Genomic DNA, 18,985 nt, shown 5'->3' with positions numbered 1-18,985 from the left:
CGTTTCTAGGAGTAGTGTGTCTGCAATCTGCAGACTGCCAAACTGCAAAGCTTTGAGTTACTATTGGTGCTGCTTTATCCTATGCTTGCAGATGAAAGTTTCTGAGGAGCCTTATAAACCCACTGCACAAGCTGAGAGAAGGGACAGAAAACTGCATAGCCTGCTGAACTGCAATGTTATAGCATTGCTTGCTGCTGCTGCAGCAACCCCTGCTGTGCTTGGAAAAGCATACCGGTACCATGGCTAATTGGTGCAGCAGCCAATAGTAATTCATTCCCTTGACTATTAAGCAGTTGAACATGGCTAAGATAGACGTCTGATCTGTCTCAAAAACTCAGTGAAGCTAAGTTCTCTTTCTATATGTGATTTGTCCTTCTCCTAAACTGTTTGGAATCAGCTGCAGAGAAGGGTGGTTAGTAACAGCAGATCAACAAGAGCATTGCTCATAACCTCATGCCATTCGTTTCTCAGAAAGTAATATGTGATACCACATCAGTTGCACTGTGGCTATGGGATTTAAACTGAAATTGCCTTCTTTTTTTTTTTTTTTTTCCATTCAGATCTGCAAAAGGAAACAGTTACATTTTTGAAATGGAATACTTTTCTAACCAAAATATGCCTCTCATTTTCCACCTATCTGAAGTGAGGTTACAAAAGGAGAAAATTGCAAGCCTCATACCTGAAAAGCACTCAGGAAAATGTTAAATAACTTCGAATCAGACATGCTGAAAAATCATGTCGTCAACATAAAGGCAGATTGGGTCAAGACTTACAGCAAGGGTGACTGGTTCATAAGTCTTAGAGAGCGTTCAAGATAGGATTGCTGATCTTCCTAAGGTTTTGAAAATCAGGGAGTGGTTATAGTGACATGGTAATGCTGGAAAAATACCCACCACTGTAATATGGAGTCAGCATTCACCTGTCATGTCTGAAATGCTGCAGAAATAGTAGCTCTAGAGAGGTACATAAAGTCATAAAGTGTGTATTATATTAACGGTGCTGCATTTTCCAGGAAAGTCAGTGCTTTCAGACTGCAAATGTCATATACTAGGAGTCTATTTTTTTCCCTATTTTCTGATGTCCAAGCCAAGTGAAAATGATTTTATACTAAAGATACCAGTGTGCTTGTTTCTTACAACAGTGTGCTTGGCAGAGAAGCAATGGATTAGAATTTGCATACACTTGGGTTCTGTGACTCCTGGAGAGGAAACTGTGTGTTACCTAATGCTGGCTTCTTACAGCATTCCCTTGGGAATGTTCAGTGTAAATGGCTTGAAAATATGTGATTATTCTCTATGTGCTTTTCTGCACTCCGTATCCTTACGGAGACTGTGACATTTACAGTGTCTGCGGTCTAGAATGTTGCTTTTGCCATAGCTTTTAGTGGTTATCTTTAACAGAGACCTTGGCACGGTGATGACACGGAAGGTTTAATAGACACAAATGCTTACCCGCATGCGGTGATGAAGTTTGCAAACTGTTCAAATGAATCAATGTTTCTATTCACTTGATCTATAGAAATTCTGTTGCTTTAATTTCTTTCCTCATTGTAAAAAAAATCATGCAAGTCTGCTTGTTCTTTCATCAAAAATGATTCATACCTGAAGGACATTTGTAATTTGGAAGTAATTGGTAAATAATTCAGATAAATACTATTCATTGAGAATCATGAAAGCACGTTGGACAGGATTCATAAAGAGCTGTATCGAATTCTAACAATTGAAGCTTAAAAAATTATCAGTAGTTAGTATGATAAGTCCATTCCATCACAAATTAGTTCAGTGTTAATAATTCCTGTCTTCTGAGCAATCTGAAGAGATTTCACAATCTCAAAAAGCAACTAAAATAGAAGAAATTCGTAAAAGTTGAACATATTTAGACAAAAGCGTGACATTATCTGGCTTACTTACAAGCTACATTTATTGCAAACCAATCTGCTACACAGTTCTTCTTAAATTCGCCTTTGAATTGTAAAGTCTTAAAGTCTTGTGGACTCTAAGATGCTGCAGGATTGTAGTATAGCTCTGTAGCAAAGTGTGGATGGCTTATGTGAATGCCCAGGGCTATGCCATTCCTTCCTGCAAAACATGAAGTATGACTCTTTGCTAGACCTTGGAAAGAGGTCACAGAGCTTATACCAGGTTCCATATATGAGGTTTCAGGGACTTTTATTCATGTGACTCACTATAGTTACCGGAAATACTGTGGAATTATACAATACATAGATAACTAAAATGAGATATAAGTTGCAATGAATTAAGGAAATACGCTGTTCCTATGCTCTGCTTTAGTGAATTGGTACATTTTTTAATCAGTTAGTCAGTGCGTATAATAATTGGTAGGACAAATGTTGACCACAACAAGAATCTCATTGCTGCTTGATATAATTTGTGATTGCTGCCAGTACATTTTTTGTCTTTTTATGCCCATCTTTAGTGTGAACTTCAATGTGCATTTCTTCTAGCTCAAAAAAAAAAAAATGGATCTGATGGAAATGGGTGAATTTTGCTCTGCTTACAGGGTGCTGTGTAGCATACCCATATCTGCTTTAGTATTTTTAACTCTAAAACTTCTCTATCAACATTACTGACTTGAAATACAGATGCAAATCAGGAAATAAAAGGAATCATCTAAATGTTAATAACATTAAGCATGAGCTCTTCCATCAGACTAAATGTTCATTCATTTATTCTCTGAACAAGACTGCAAAGCCATCAGCAAAATAGGTTTGACAGGATTGGGTGTTGCTACGGAGTCTATGTTAAGACAAAGATTTCTTTCTCAGAACATTCTCTTTTTGTGCTGGCAGAGAAAACCTTCTTTTGATCGATTTAGGGCAGTGAATTGTCTTCTTTTTATTACTTACTCTTTGCCTTTAGCACTTAAAAGCTGCAGACATGGATTGGGGCTGTATTTTACAAGACAAGGGCAAACACATGTGGAAGTTCGTCTGTTCTTACCAACATTTTTCCTGATTCTGCAAATGGTTGCTGTCAGTGTTGTCAATAGGCTCCAAGAGTGGTAGATAGTGCCACGGATAGTGCCAAGGAAGCGCTGAGAGAACTGGGGTTGTTCTGCCTGGAGATGAGAAGGCTTTGGGAAGGCCTCGTTACAGCCTTTCAATACTTAAGGGGAGTCTATTAAAAAAAAAAAAAAAAGAGTCTGATTTATTACATGTTTGGGCAGTCATAGAACTAGAGGGAATGGTTTTAAACTAAAAGAGGGAAGATTTTGATTATTTATTAGGAGGAAGTTCTTTACCCAGAGAGTGGTGAGACACTGGCGCAGAACTGCCCAGAGAAGCGGTGGATGTCCCATTCCTGGAGGTGTTCAAGGCCAGGATGGATGGACAGCCTAACTTAGTAGATGTCCCTGCCCACAGCATGGGGTTAGAACTAAATCAATTGTAAGGTCACTTCCAACCTAAGCCATTCTGTGATTAAAGAGAGGAACCTGAAGAGATGCCAGCACTGGCTCCAGACAGGCTCATGGGGTATGCAGGCAAGCAGGTGATCGTGCTAAGGAACAGTAGGCTACTCTGTACTCTAGCTACCCAGATACTCCTTGCAACAGCCAGGAGGAAGCCTACACCCACGCCTACTCAGTTGCCAGGATGTCACTAGATGGTGGTAAAGGAGAAATAAAGTTTTGGGCATCTTCCTGAGAGGGTGGACGGTAAGAGAATGCATGCCATTGGTGACTTGAGGGAGCTGCTTCTTTTTGTGAGGCAACCCCCAGTGCTCCCCCTGTGCATTCTTCTCTCTGCTGGGGTAGACCATTTCCCTTACCTTCTCCCTCCTTTTCCCCAGGAGAATCATATTCTTCTATGCAGAGCATGCAAAAGATAGGCTTTTTAATGAAATCAGCAGTATTACAAAGAACTGACTGTTGGCTGAAGACCAAAGATGACATAGCAAGCATTTGAAATCCCAATAAAGAATTTTATTAAAATCTTGAAAATTTTGCTTGTTGAAGAATTGCAGGGAGGGAATGGGTACTGATTAACTTCAGACTTCAAAGTCAATATTTAAATTGAGAATTTTTCCTTTGGAGGTAAAGGCATGTCAAAGACCTCTGCCAACTATCTTAGTAACAAACATATTTTCTATTCCTCAGTTTCATCTACGGTATCTCATAAATCTAAAAATACTAAGGTTTAGATTCCATTGTCTCTTACGATGGTTAAAATTAGCACCAAATGCTAATTCCACTGATGTATCCCGCGAGGATTAAACCAAAATATTATCCTGTTATTTCAACTTTTATAGCAAAAACAACGAATGCGGCTGTCTCACAGTCCAGCCAGCTCTCTCTCACATTTCACCTCAGTTTCTCGCTGTCGTAATGCTGTCAGAGCTTTCAGAGACCCTGATTTTTTTTTTGTTCAACTTTCCACCTTGTAAAGTCCTTTATACTTTCTAGGGAGTGAATGGCAAGCTCTAGGCAAGAAGATTGGCTATACTTCATGCGCACCGCATGTAGGCACTAATGACTGCACAAAGGGTAAAGCTATGGAGAAGCCAACCAACAACCTTGATCTGACACTATTCCTTATGCTGGTCCCACGATGGTAGTCCTCAAAGGTCCTATTTCTCTGCAAAGTTTCCAGTCAGGTAAAATTCAAGTTCTGGTGGTTAGGATCAGGTTACAAACAGCTGTATCTCCCACAGAAGCGATTTCTGTTGATCTTGTCATAGTTCAAACTAATATTGTCCTAAGCCAGACATAAAATGGTACCAGAATGGAAGAGGAAAAAGAGGAAAAAACAACAACAACAACAACAAAAAACCCTTAAGTACAAATATCACTATATTTTGTTTTGCGAAGCCAAACAAAACATCCCAGCTAGTATAGGTTGGCTTCTCATTAGCATAGCCATGTTATGTATTAAAATATACACACATTTAAAAAAAAAAAAAAAAAAAAAAGGAGAAAAAGTGTTCCAGTCCAGAAAACTTTGGTTTTTGGATTGTATTTGTAATGTAAAAAGGGCTGAACTGACTTCATACTTCAGTTTGGCAGAGCTTCTTCCAGGGTGAAGATTTTCATTCAAATTTCTAGCCTTGAGCAAATAAGCTTGCAGAAGAAATGTTGTTTATAAGTGTGTGAGAATACAGAAATGAAATATTAACAGTGATACTTTTCTGAATGCTCTCTTACAATCTTACAATTATGTTGCTAACATAAATAAATAGGAGTTGGCTTGAGATAGAGTTGAGAAATTGGGAACAATTTATTTACCATTGTTCTTTTGTAGAGTTTTAAAACAAGAGCCTGCTTGCCTGCTTTCTGGAACAAATATAAAAATACAGACCAGAGCCTAATAAAAAAGTAAGTAATAAAGAGCAAAGCAAAACTCCATGCATATAGGACTTGCATTACTGAGTCTCACTGCGTGGATGTGAGGTTTACTGGTATATTGAGATAGAGACGTTCCGTATATCTCAGAAATATTATTGTGTTGGAGTGGAAAGCCAAAGTTCTCAAATTATTCCTGTTTGGAACAGTTTGTGAGTTTGGTTGGAGTTTCTTAGCACTGTTGACACAGATCTTTTGTCACTGTGCTCTCTGTTCGTGTGCACGTTGGTATAAATGCTTTCATCTTTCAGGAAGCAATTCAGATTGCCCTTTTTCAGTGCAATTACTGCTCTGTTAAGTTCAAGTAATGTAGCATCTAAAAACATTTATGGAGCAAAGAAAAGACGTCTTTTATCCTAACCTTGCCAAGAGCAGAAATAAAATGAGCTGTTGTGCTCGCGGTGTAGAACTGCATGAGGATTTGTAACATCCTATTTCTTGTGGTTTAGTCCTGTGTGCAGTCTGAGATTTGTGTGATTTAATGAGACTGTGATTCGTTTATCCTGTCAAGCTTTAAATAAAACACCCTCAAAGCACTTCCTTCCTTTTTTGAATTATGTGTTTCTGCAAGTACAGTATCAAAAGCTGTCTCTCAAAAATAGTGGGGAGAAGCCAAATATGGTTATATGTACTGTCTCAACTTTTTTCTTATGTTTCATTGGACATTGAGTAAACTATCCATTTCTCTGTCTCTCTGTCTTGTTTCAGGCTGTAAGAAATTGATGCCATCATGTTTGGTTACACGTGACATCAGTATATTGGCATGGGCTGCTCCTAAACTGCAGTTTTGCGGGAGGAAGGGATTAAAACCTCCTATGGGCAGGGAAGGATTAGTCTTGCAGAAACCAGAAACCAGGCTGTGCTGAAGATAGGCAGCAACTCCTGCTTCTGCTTGCAGTCTTGCAGACCGTAGCTGTAGTTTGGAGCATCTCTGCATGGTGTGTGAAGTGACGTTCACAGGTGGAAGAGGGAAAAATGTGTGCAGCTGTTCTGGATTCTAATCCATTGCAAAGCTCAGTCCCCAGTGTTGCATGGGTTTGCAGGAGAGCAGGGGTCCTGCTGTTCACCCAGACCTCACAGTTGTTACAGGAGCATGCTGGCCGTCTACTGGTTGGGTGACACGGGGCAGGATTCCTGGGACAGACTCTCTGCCAGCATGAGGGGGACTCACCTGATGGATTTGCTGATTCTGATGGGAGGAAGTTTTTCCTTTCAGTTCTCATTCCTTGGTGCTGTGGTACCCCAGCTTTCCTGCCCAGTGCACAACTGGACTTCCTTCCTGCCCATCCCAACCTCTCTCTCTCCCTTCCTCTTGCTTCCTTTCTTCTGTGTGCTCACTTTATCATGCACCTTCCCTTGACAGTAAGAGTAAATACCTTAACAAGGTGCATAGGAATAAATAGAAGATCAGAGAAAAAGTGATGGTCATCAATCCAATGCCTTTGTTTCTATACTTCTCTCTTATTTCCAGCCAGCTTGCTCTTTCCTGCAAATGCACAGGATTAGGCTTCTCAGGAACCTGATGCTGATCAGATCCTCTGGGAATGAGTAGTACTCTGCAGTACTACTTGCAGTTTGGGAGTGGGAGAGAGGGGGGAGTCAAAGATGCACAGTTGTAGTGCAGGGATGAACGTAGGCTGCTTTATGGTCTGATCCTGTCATGGAAGCAGGCACTGCTGACATGTAGTGTAGTGTCAAGCAGCCTTGAACCTTTCCATCTTGCTGTGAACAAAGCCAGGGCACTGCAGAGGTCTGATAAGAGCTAATGGCTTAAGAGCTCACATGTAGGTAGGGCTGAGTATACGTAGTACATGGATACATGAAGGGCGCCTGGAAAGGTAGGTACAATAGGTGCCAAGTATGTAATGAGAATTACTTTTCAGTGCAACTGTATGATACTTACACCACTTTGCAGTTTTTGGGGAGCCTGGAAGTGATTCACTGCAAAGTTGTTCTGAATGTTAACGTGCATTTCTGTGTAAACCCTTAGTTATGAAACCAAGACTGTGGTCAGCTCATAATCAGTCTGTAGAAGATAGAGATGGCATTTTCACTCTCAGGAGTGTTGAATCCCACTGCAAATTGGAGAATGAGAAAAGGTGTGGCAAGTCGGGTGGATGGAGATTGACCTGCAAGGTGCAGGCAGTCCCTGCAGTACCAGGTCTTCCATGGCTGTTGATGCTGTGGTGTTCATTGCCATTGGCAAAGCCTGCATGTGGGGCTAAGAGTGAGTACAGTTATTTCTACTTCCCTGTTGTCAACCCATGCTCACGTATGTGTATGTGATCTCTGGGCTGTGCTGGAGGTGCTGTGTGTGGCCTGTAGGAAAGCAATAGCTGGCCCCAGTGCCAGACAGTTTGAACTTGATGATGGTGTGGAGGGAGGGTATCAGAGGCACAGAAAATAGCTTTGACCTCTCACTAAAACCTGGAGATTTACACTTCTAAGTCCCTGTGCTTCTACAGAATAATCTGGGACGCGTTCCTTGGCAGAAGCCCCACTGAGCATTTCTCCAGCTGCTGGGTTGCCAGCTTGAGTGAATTTTACTGCAAGTCTCACTATGTTTGGTAATTGTTTTACAGCCTGAGCTACTGGAAATGGGTCATTAGTAACAAATGGGGAAAAAAAAAAGAAAGCTCTCCCTACTATCCCCACTATCTCCCTTCAACTCAAAAACCTAGGTTTTGTCATAGAACCTGAAGACAGGCAACCTGCTTGCCTATGTCCGTCCCCAAGAGCAAACTGAAACCTGATGCTACAGCTTGGGATGCTTGCCATGCATTAAACAAATGACTCAGGTTAGCAGTGCTATCATTTGTCCCTCCCAAGGAATCTCCCCTAAGAACAAGATAAACAGATATATTAAAAAGGCACTGAGCAATGTTGAACATAAAAAGAAAAAATCTTAAGTTGTTTTGATGTTTCTTCTTCGTTTCAGAAGATGTTTTCTTAAGTTGCCACAAGTAATACAGAATGCAACTTGACTCAGCTGAATTTAACACTGGAGGAAATTGCCAGATTTATTGGGACTAACAAGGAAGTTGTCCAGAAGAGATTCATTAATTAGGAGGCCTCATCACAGCCAATAAGACAAGTGCGTGGGCCATCAAGTGACTAATATACATATTTTGGCAGTCACCATTCCCCACAGGCTTGCCTGTCTGTTGCTGCCTACTGTACAGCTTGCACCACAGATATGATCTGATAATGCTAAAACCGATTTGGTATTTCCCACAGGAGAGGATGAGCGTGCCTCCCCACCCTGGAAATGCAGCCTCCAGCTGTCTTGCCCTGTGCCAGAGGTTTCCTAATACCCTGGAATTAGCTGACTATGACACAGACTAAGGGAGCATTCAGGCTGCCGAAGTCTTCCATCAAATAACTCCCCTCCCCATCTGATTCTCAGTCCTCTGGGAATGGTTGCCCACAACTAACATTTGCTACCCCAAATAACCCTGGGGTGACCTTCTCACTGCAAAGCTGCAGCCAAGAAAAACCCTGTTTAACATAACAGTGTGCAGCTTAGAACATCAACTTGAACCATTCTGACCCCTGAGCCACTGGGGTCTGTACAAATTAATTTAACAATAGACAGTGTTGAAAGGGAGGAATGTTTCAAAGGAATTAAAAAAAAAATCTCCCTCATCCATCTCATCTCACTTAAGAAATAGTCAGGAGGCCCACTTCAGAAAAATCAGGAGTGCTCCTTGTTGCCAAACAATGGTCCATATACAGGGAGTGAGGAATGCATTGCCATCTTGCATCTTAGTGTGGGGAAATTTCCTGTAAGCTGGTTCTTTTGCAGAATTGGCCTTTAATTTCCACTGGGGAGGCGGCTTCATTTCCTGGGATACTTTGAATGTGCTCTTGCTGTTTGCCTTTATTTTTCATACTTGCCACCAGTATTTGTACTAAGCAGATGCATAACTCTCTACTCACTGTACTAATTTGTGCCTTAGACTCATGGAATTGTTAAGGTTGGGAAAGACCTCTTAGATCATCTGGTCCAGACATCAGCCTCTCCATGCCATGCCTACTGACCACATCCACACAGTAGTAGAACACTTCCAAGGATGGTGACTCCACCACCTCCCTGGGCAGCCTGTGCCACTCCATCACCAGTCTCCATGAGAATGTTTCTGATATCCAACCTGTACCTCTCTTGGTGCAACTTGAAGCCATTAGCTCTCGTCCTATCACTGTTACGTGGGAGAAGAGGCTGACCCCCACCTCTCTGCAATCCCCAGAGAGTTTTAGAGAATAGTACCTTGCCTCATACCTTCCAAGGCTTCCATTGTGATTGGGTAGGAATAACATCTCTGTCCATGTGGTAATTTGGGTTTAAGTCATCTGGTGATTGAAAGACCCTTCTCATATGAGGTAATAACAAAATGGTATCTTTACCTCTGTAGTTAATGTGTGCATCACTTCCGCTGAATGAGAACCTGGCTTGGGGTAAGTCATGGGCTTGGGATAAGTGCAAGCCTAACCTTACCCTAACCAGGTTCCTCTGCTGTTCCTTAGCGTAAACTTCGACTTCAGCATTGTCATTTGGTTTAGCGGGCATAATGGTGATGGTTTGATGGATGGACTAGATGATTTTAGAAGTCTGTTCCAACTTTAATGATTGTATGATTGTTCATAAGCAGGGAGGATTATTATGGCAAGTTGGATATTATGTGAAGGTGGATGCATGAAGCAATGATAATGTGATGTGTCATGTGATGCGATAAGTGAATGATAATTGGAAAATTTTTTGTAGATTTGTTTTGATGACTTTAAAACCATTCAATGAGTGTAGATGAGAGAGACAGAAGCTTGTTCCTGAAGGATCCAGTAGGCTTCAGTAGCTGCGCTCATGAGACCACCTGTTTTTCTTCATTTGGCCAGCATCATTCATTAAGATTGTCATTTCTGGCTTGCTACCCAAAAGTTTGCTGCCTCCAGCAGAGATGCGCTGCCTTCATGAGCATACCCAACACACACCTCAGGTGGTTTTGTGGGAGATTCCCCACAGAGATCTGCCACCAGCTGGGGGAACGTGAGGAGGGGCTGCCCTCTGCTCCCAAACATTGCTGAGGGCACTGACTGTGAGGTGTGAGAAGCCCCAGGAGCTGAAGGGGAGCTGACTCAGTGTTCCGTGTGGAGGGAGATAAGATAAACTGATATTTCTTCGGGCTTAGGGCAGCTTTCCACTTGCAGCCTTCAAGATCCTGCTAGGTTGCAGGGGTCCTCTTGCAGCTAATACAGTAATGACCTTGAATTCGCTTCCAGCTCAGCTGTGCTGCTGGAGGACAAGGCTTTTCTTGTGAGTAAAAAACATTAAAGCAGCACAGAGATTTGCCTGCATAGCTCCGGTCTAAAAGAGATTTGAGTATCCTTTTTGAGGCCCCACTTGCAACAAGGGATTGTAGATAAGCTTCTGCAGTAGCTAATGGGTAAAGTTTTCTGATTTATTCTCACTGGTGTCTCTCCTTTTACTTGCAGTATTGACAAATATAGTGGTGTATACTGATAGTTTCTTTTATGTGGATGACTTTTTACTGCATAATACATGTAGTCCTGTGCATGCTCACACGTGCATGCTAACCAATACAAGCATGCTCTGTGGCTGTCCGCTTATTAGGCAAAAAATCTTTTGCCTTGATTTAACATTAATTAATGATGCTACTCATGGCTTTCTCAGATTGTAGCCTGAGTATCAGGTGGTGGAGCCCAAACTAACACTTCATGCTGCAGCAGCCTTTTTCATGGAGCACGCGTTATCTTAGGCAATTAGAACCTTACCTATTTTCACACCTGAATTAAGGCTAAATCCTTTCCTATCAATTTCTGGCGGTAAGATAAAACAAAACTTGGAAGACCTGAGAAAAACGTGAGGTTAAGGTTTGTGCTTGAATTGTGCTTAAGCTTGTTGCATGTGTCAGTGGAAGGTATTAGTGACTTCTTCCTTTGTCGCTTCTACTTCCTACAAGCTTGTCTGTTAGAAAGATTCTGCAAGATGCTTCCTTTGCAGATCCGGTGAGAAATGTGAATTCAGCAGGAGAAACATCTGACTGAGCACAGACCAACTTACACAGCGGTTTGGAAGCCACGTGTTGAAAAGTGCTGGGGAAACACAGCAGGGAAAATGATAAAAAGGGATGAAAGCAGTTCAGACAGGCGAAGAATGCAGCTTTAAAAATGCAAAACATCTGAACGCTGATGAGTGGGCTGGTCGCAATAACTTCAGGGCAGACTGAAGTTGCACACAGTCATATGCTGTGAGTGGGCTCCCACAGGACATCGCCTGGAGTGATTTAAAATTGGAAGCGGGGGGAGAGGGAGGGATTGTCGGGGTCCTGCAGAGAATGATCTTGCGGCAGCAACAGCAGAATGCAGCTAGGAAATGGGTCAGTTGGAGTAATAGCTTTTTCTTTCCATGTAGTTCCCGTGAGCTGAGCCAAACGTGTGCAGAGGCACGGGGTTATCGTATTCATGAATGTTTCTTTCAGCGTACTGGGGATTAAATTTAGTCACCCAAGTGTGACACTGAATCTTCTCTGGACAATGCTGTAAGTCCCAAAGTTAGCTTGCTTTTTTTTTTTTTTTTTTTTTTGTTTAAATCCCCCAGTGTTCTAAACTTCGCCTTGATTTTTAATATAGCCTGTCTTAGAAATGTGATGCTGTGGCCTCGCGTTCCAGAGGGGTCAGCAGAAATGCTGGTCTGAAGTATTTTTGCTCATACTACCTGCGATCTGTTCTCGTCTCCGCACTGTGGTAGGTGATCTCCTGGTCTGTGCTGGAACAACTGTGTGTGACCGCAGTGACATGGATAAAGGGGCTGACCCATTTTTTAATCTTTTTTCCTATAAAAAGCAACTTTTAATATGTATTCCCTCAGCTCTCTACCCCTGCTGTATCAGTGTATTGGGACAGACGGTGCTGCACATAGCTCTGTGCACAGCGGTGTTATACGAGATGGCAGGGCTATGGAGCAAGAATAAGGAGCAGGGCTGAGGACACCTTGCCCCAACATCACCGCTGATTTCTTTTCGATGTGAGAACACAGCCTTCATTCTAAGCTTGACACTCAGCTATGACATACTTCAGCAGCTTGAGGAAAGGTGGCAGTGTGCAGTGATTGTGTGTTTGGTCCCTCCTGGCTGTGAGGTGTAACCAGCCAAGGTGTTATCAGAGGTGCATGAAGCCATGTGTGGTGTTTGGGTGGGGTTTAATGCAATGTGTGCTCCTGCAGTGCAGGCTGCTATTGAAATCCGCTGCTCCACTTCTCCTTTTCTGACCACAGCTGGCTGGCACAAGTGGCTTTTAAGTGGCACCATTGGTCATTGGAGCAAATGGGGTTAGGAACAAAACTCCAGAAAAAGGGGGCTTATTTTTAAACTGTATTAGCTAAGCCATGTGTCACTAAGTAGAATGCAGAGTTAGTTACACTGTGGTGTTAAAAGTGTGGCTGATGATGAGTATGGTGCAGGGGCAGGGGGATGGGGGAAATGATAAGGATTATGGTAAGGGAGGGGCAGACTTTCTTCAGCTGGTTTTGTCCCCAAAGCCCACAAACAGCACTTCATTACACAAGTGGGTTTGTGTAAGGGCATGGTGTGTGTGATGGTCCAGCATTGCATTAGTTTATTTCCCTTGGAACAAAGCCCCTTTGCTCAGACTTGATCTCATTTTGGACAACACAGCCCTCCATTAATACACAAGCTGTCCAAAATCCCTGGTATTAGTGGAGCACAGATTTCCAAGTCTAGGTCTGACATTCCTCCCCACCCTCCTTATGTAAATCTCCATCGTTATCCTAAAGGCATGTATTTAGCTGGAGGTGCCAGTCAGCACCCTGTTTGGAAAACACTAACTCTTCAAGCTTTGATGTGAAGAACTCTTTCATATCACTTCAGGGCATGCACATCATCCAAGCAGAGCATCCAAACAGCACGTTGCTTATTCGGGTGCAATCCTGGGCTGCGCTCCCCAGCAGAGGATTTTGCTCACTGAGACTGTGTCAGTTCACAGCAGCTAAGAAAAGGCTCCTGAACTGCTGGTGTGATGCTCTTCCCTGCTCCCCCTCTGATATCCACAGAGTACTGTGCCACTTCAGGGGTGTGGGCAGGGGAGGACTGTCCAGATGAGTTTGTGCTCCCTGCTTGGTGCAAAAGAGTAGACAGTTTATATTTTCCCCACTGTGCATGCAGTCAGGCACGGGTTTTGCTTTTGCTTTTCTAATGGTATGTTCTGTTCAACAGAGGCAGGCAGGCACATGATCTCCCTGAAGGCAGGATCCAGTGTTACTGTAGAAACTGGCCACCAGCTTCTTTTGTAGCTAGCAGCTGTCACTGTGTGGTTACAGCCAAAGCCTGTCACTCCTACAGTGTCTGTGGGCTCTGGAGTTTGTTCCTGCATCTGAGTGCTCTGTGCTACAGCTTAGAGATTAATTCTGCACCTTCTATCAAAGCTTGTGAAGTTATTTCTGATTTGTATCTATTTTTAAAGCCATTCCTGATCAATATTTGATGTTCTTTACAGGTGTCGTTCTCCTTCGCCAGTACTTCAAGGCACAGAGGAGCTGGTAAAGGCATTGCCATGAAACCTAACTTGAAGCAATGGAAACAACTCATGCTGTTTGGAATCTTTGCATGGGGTCTGCTTTTTCTAGTGATCTTCATCTATTTCACAGACAGCAACAGTGCTGAGCCAGTTCCCAGTTCCTTTTCTTACATTGAAACGAAGAGGCTCCTGCCCCTACAGGGCAAGCAGAGAGTCATCATGGGAGCCATACATGATCCTTCATTCTCTGAAGCCATTGATGGGAATGAGGTACTCCTTAATGAAGATCTTTTAGATGCATTTAAATCAGAGACTGGAAGTATTAAGAAATGGACTGATTTGGAAGATGCCTTTAGAAGCGAAGACGAGTTTTTTCCATCACAGGTAGGACGAAAATCAAAAAGTGCTTTCTACCAAGTGAACGATGATTATTTATTCGCTGCTGGTCAGCCTATGTCACACAGCAACTTTCAGGAGGTAGAAAAATTCATCTCAGCCAATGAGGATAATCCAAAAGAAAATATTTTACAGAACAACTGGGGCCGTCAGAGGAGAATGAGGAGAAGGAGCACAAAGCACAGAAGAAGCCAGATGCTTGATGAATCTGATGACTGGGATGGGCTGTATTCTACAATGTCGAAATCCTTTCTTTACAAGCTTTGGAAAGGAGATGTCTCTTCCAAGATGCTAAACCCTCGACTGCAGAAGGCGATGAAAGATTATTTGAGCACCAATAAGCATGGTGTGCGTTTCAAAGGGAAACGAAACTCGAAGCTGACAGGCGACCAGCTTTTCTGCGAGCTGAAAGAAAGGGTGAATGTGAGAACAATAGATGGCAAGGAAGCTCCCTTCTCCACTCTTGGATGGGAGAAGCACGTTCCTCAGATTCCACTGGGCAAATTGTATACACATGGCTTTGGGAGTTGTGCCGTAGTTATGTCTGCTGGTGCAATACTGAACTCCTCTCTAGGGGATGAAATAGGTGGGTGAAATACATCTGTTCATGTGCATAAGTATGTACACACGCGTATTCACATTTGTCTTTCAAAAGATTTATACTTCTCAAGCATTGGCTTCTAAAGGATCTGATTAATCTCTCTTACCAGCATTATGTGAGTGTGAGCATACAGATCTCAGTGAAGCTGAGTGAAGCTCCCTTTCAGAATAGTATAACTGAAAGGAAAATCCAGCCTGAAGTCCTAATTTGATTTAAAGAAAACAATGATTACTTCTTGTAATATTACAGCTTGTAGTATAAAGGAGGCACCAGTTTCATCAGTTTTGCCATATTTGACATTTTGCTGCAAACTGTATTTAGTTCTTCAGATTAGAGCCACTTTCAGATTCTATTCCAAAAAGCTGTGTTGTACCTGTCCATATTTTGGTGTGACTCATCAGGAAACTGCTTGTGGCTTTACTGTTCCAGGCTAAACTTTGTCTCTGTGCCAAGAAGCAATTGAGCATAATCTTAATCTTCTGCATGTTTACAGCTCACAAGCAAATAGAATTCAGGCCCTTCAATAACTCCATTCTTCAAGATCAAGTCTCCTGACCTCTTTTCTAAGTGTGAATTTAAATGAGTTCAAGTATCTCTTCCCATTGTTTCTCCATTGCTGCAGTGAGTCATTGAGATGTCAACATTATACAATTCCTTGCTTAAAGCAGAGGGTTTTGTGTTGGCTATTCAAAAAAGAATTGGGGAGCCATAAAACAAACTGGGCTCAGTTCTTGTTTTGCCTTTTTTTGTTGTTAGCTTTTTTTCCCCCCAAATTGGATGTTACAAGTTGTATTAACATCCCAGTAGTTCATTTTAGTGCTATATATGCAGTATGCTAAGAGCACTGAAAGAAGGATGAGATGGATGTCTCAGGTTTTGCTTCTGGAGCAGGAAGAATTATCTCCTTTAGCACTGTAGAAACCTTTTGATGTGCACTTTAATCCTCCCATCTTCCACAACTTCACATTCCAATACCTGCTTCATCGTGCTGTATCATCTCTTTGACACAGATGGGTATCCTTTAAATCTTTGAGATACTTTAGAGCTGCTATCATTATCAAACTACTCTAGTAGGCTTCCAGCACAACCCAGGTGCCCTGATGTCCTACAGCAAAAGTCACAAGTCAAACTAGGGTGATCCATTATTTCACTCCAGTGGAGGGCTCCACTGATTTAGAAATCTCTGGAGTGAGGTAGCTTTGCATGTTGACCATTCTCCAGTGTGTTATTGTAGACTGAAACAAAATTTCCTTTTGTCAAGTGTTTCCCACTGCATCCAGTTTACGCCAGTACAAATGGGTGATGTACTGGAGAATCCATAGCACGCTGTGACTTGCATTAAAGCAGCATGCGTCGTGGCATGCATGTGCTTGGGTACAGCCCAGGTGTGGGATTTGGGATCCTCTTGCTCCTGTGTTTCCATTCCGTCATAAAAACTCAGGGCATAGAAAGCTTATGCCATTCACTGCAGAAGAACTTTTGGTTTAATTGGAAATGATTCTGATGCTGCCTAAAAGGAAGAGATGCTGCTGTGTAAGGCCTACGCTGATGTTTTTCATCTCCTGCCTGCTTGCTTGACAGGAGAGTGTGTGGGGCAACAAGATTCACAAAAGATTTTTGTAAATGTTGTGCAGGCTTTGAGCAGGTACAACTGATTGAACAGAGAATTCAGCTCCAAACTGTGGGGCCTGACTGACTGCCATCAGATGCACAGGTCCTTGTGGTCACTGTGACTCCTTGGAAGTCTTTTCAGTGTCCACAGAGGCACGGTAAAGTCTGTCTCATTGGGGAGTGGGGAGAAACACCCTGCGTGTGAATTCTGGTTTGGAGGCTGTGTGTTGTACTGCCTTGTTTGATGAAGTTGCTATAGACAAAGGCTCTTGCTGTTTACTCTCCTGAAAGAAAGATGTAGGTGTAGGAAAGGAGCAGTGCAGGATCATTCTCTTCATAGGCCTTTAGCTCCCTCTTCTGTGTTCCTATTAGAAATGCAGACAAAAATACTGATGTTTCCTTTAGTTTCATTAGGAGAGAAATATGGGGTAAGAGACACCAAGTGTGGAAATACATGTGATACCACAAATACTCCCAACATGATCATGCTACTAAATGGGAGACACAGTTATTTTGGCAAAATCAGAAGGTAGTGGGGATCTATGATCTCACCTCAAACTTTTGAAATAGTTATTTTTGACTACTTACTAAGATTAAAATCACTTAATTTAAAAGCAGTTGTCATCAGTGTTTGACTGCATCCTGATCAAATTCTTTCTGAACAAGGAAATGTTTTTTTCATCATGATATGAAAAAAACAGAGTGAACAATCTTGGAAATGCAGTACACTGTCTCTGAGTTAAGTTGTGAAACCATACAGTTCCCATTTCCTAAACCAATTTCTCACTCAAAAGATAGTCAAAAAGTTGTCCGAATTTATTTATATTTTAAATTAATAAGCAGGGCTTTTGTTTTTCTTTTACATCTCTAGAAATGTGGAGTACTTGCCACTTCTATTGACTTAGTGTCTTCTAGCTTCTCCACAATCAAGATAATTATGTTTAGGCAGATGGAAGTTAGGTGTTGGGGTGTGTGGGGCTCCTGCATAGCAACATGGAAGAAGTCTCCACAACCTCCTTGGGCAACCTATTCCACTGTGTCACACAGAGGGTAATGACGCACTGGAACAGGTTGCCCAAGGAGGTTGTGGATTCTCCATCCCTGGAGGCATTCAAGGCCAGGCTGGCTGTGGCTCTGGTCAACCTGGTCTGGTGGTTGGTGACCCTGCACATAGCAGGGGGGTTGAAACTCACTGATCATTGTGGTCCTTTTCAACCCAGGCCATTCTGTGATTCTATGATTAACTGTAAATTTTACAGTAGAGATAGCAAGTGACTGTGTATGCTGGATGTACTGATAACCTTTCTATGTGAATTTTATCAAATAAACATTTTTAAGTATTGAAAGCTAAATTTACAAATGATGATTTTTTTTCCAATGGATAATAATGTATGGCAGATGCAAGTGGATTTTTGTTTGCTTGTAGCAGAATGTTTGTAATCCTTAGAATAGCAAGATCAGGAGAAATGTGCAAGTTTTACATTAGTTGAGATAATCTGTTTTATTTTAATGTTCAGTCCCATTAAGAAAAATAAAAATGACCCCAATATTTGTGCTCCCAGATTCTCATGATGCTGTTCTAAGATTTAATTCTGCTCCAACACGTGGCTATGAAAAAGATGTTGGAAATAAAACAACGATGCGAATCATTAACTCTCAGGTAAGCTCTTCCTTTTGTGAATTCAAGTCAGTGTCGCTTTTGCATGATACGACATTAAATTAATGACTTCTGAGAAAATGTTGGGTAGTCTGGGAAACAGCTAGTAATTTAACAGTCATGATATAGAACAGGTAAAAGTTCTCCCTTACAGTGATGTTGACACAAGCCATCAGTTCAGAATGATTGCAGTAGTTACTTGTTATCCGTGTTGCAAGGAATTGATTTGCAGAGCTTCTCATGTGTTCTGCACCTCTTCAGGCTCTGCAGGATGCCACAGTCCTCAGTAACAAAGAATTTTGCCACACCGCTTCCAGGATCTTCATAAAACCTGATCTGTGGGAATCCCAAAGCTTTGTTCTTTTCTCCTGTTCCCCAATTATTTCCTCACCGAAAGGTGAAGAGGATGAGGACTGATTTGTCTGACAGCCATTGTTCTTTAAAAATTTGGAGCGATCTAGTGAAAAACTTCTGTATCCACTGGATGTTACACCTGAGATGAGTTTGTTCATCTGAATAGAAATAGAAAATGGGATTTTCAGCACATCAGTGTCAACAAATGAAGCGTGCATTGAGCTATAGTGACACCTGATGGTTGTATTTTTTTTAATTTTGAAAAACTGTTGCCTTGGGCAAACTAAATGTCTTTCATCTTTATGAAATGCAGCCGAAGTGTAATAACAGAATTGCTAAGAGCTTTATAAAATACTGATATGGTGAGTTTACTTAGTGCCAAGGGTATGGCTGGCCGCACAGCATTTTGTGTATGCGCTGATTCATGGTGAAGAACATAAAATCTTACTCTGGGTTTAGTA

At 42.0% G+C, this 18,985-nt stretch overlaps 1 protein-coding gene across 8 annotated transcripts in view; it reads left to right on the top strand.

The window, feature by feature from the left end:
* The window catches only part of ST6GAL2 (ST6 beta-galactoside alpha-2,6-sialyltransferase 2), a 173,940-nt gene that overhangs the window by 133,808 nt on the left and 21,147 nt on the right, over positions 1-18,985 (top strand). For 4 of the 8 annotated variants that reach the window (XM_048933746.1, XM_048933731.1, XM_048933712.1 and 1 more), the window contains 2 exons: positions 13,885-14,887; positions 18,076-18,173. In XM_048933746.1, coding sequence (XP_048789703.1) covers positions 13,942-14,887; positions 18,076-18,173 — 1,044 coding nt within the window. In that variant the 5' untranslated portion in view covers positions 13,885-13,941. Of the gene's footprint in view, positions 1-10,693; positions 10,797-10,819; positions 11,751-11,785; positions 11,913-12,003; positions 12,118-13,884; positions 14,888-18,075; positions 18,174-18,985 lie in introns of those variants that run through there. The other 4 variants (XM_048933722.1, XM_048933738.1, XM_048933755.1 and 1 more) reach the window with 4 other exon arrangements.

This window comes from Lagopus muta, chromosome 1, assembly GCF_023343835.1.
Source record: "Lagopus muta isolate bLagMut1 chromosome 1, bLagMut1 primary, whole genome shotgun sequence".
NCBI lineage: Eukaryota > Metazoa > Chordata > Aves > Galliformes > Phasianidae > Lagopus > Lagopus muta.
This window is presented reverse-complemented; position numbering and strand designations above follow the sequence as displayed.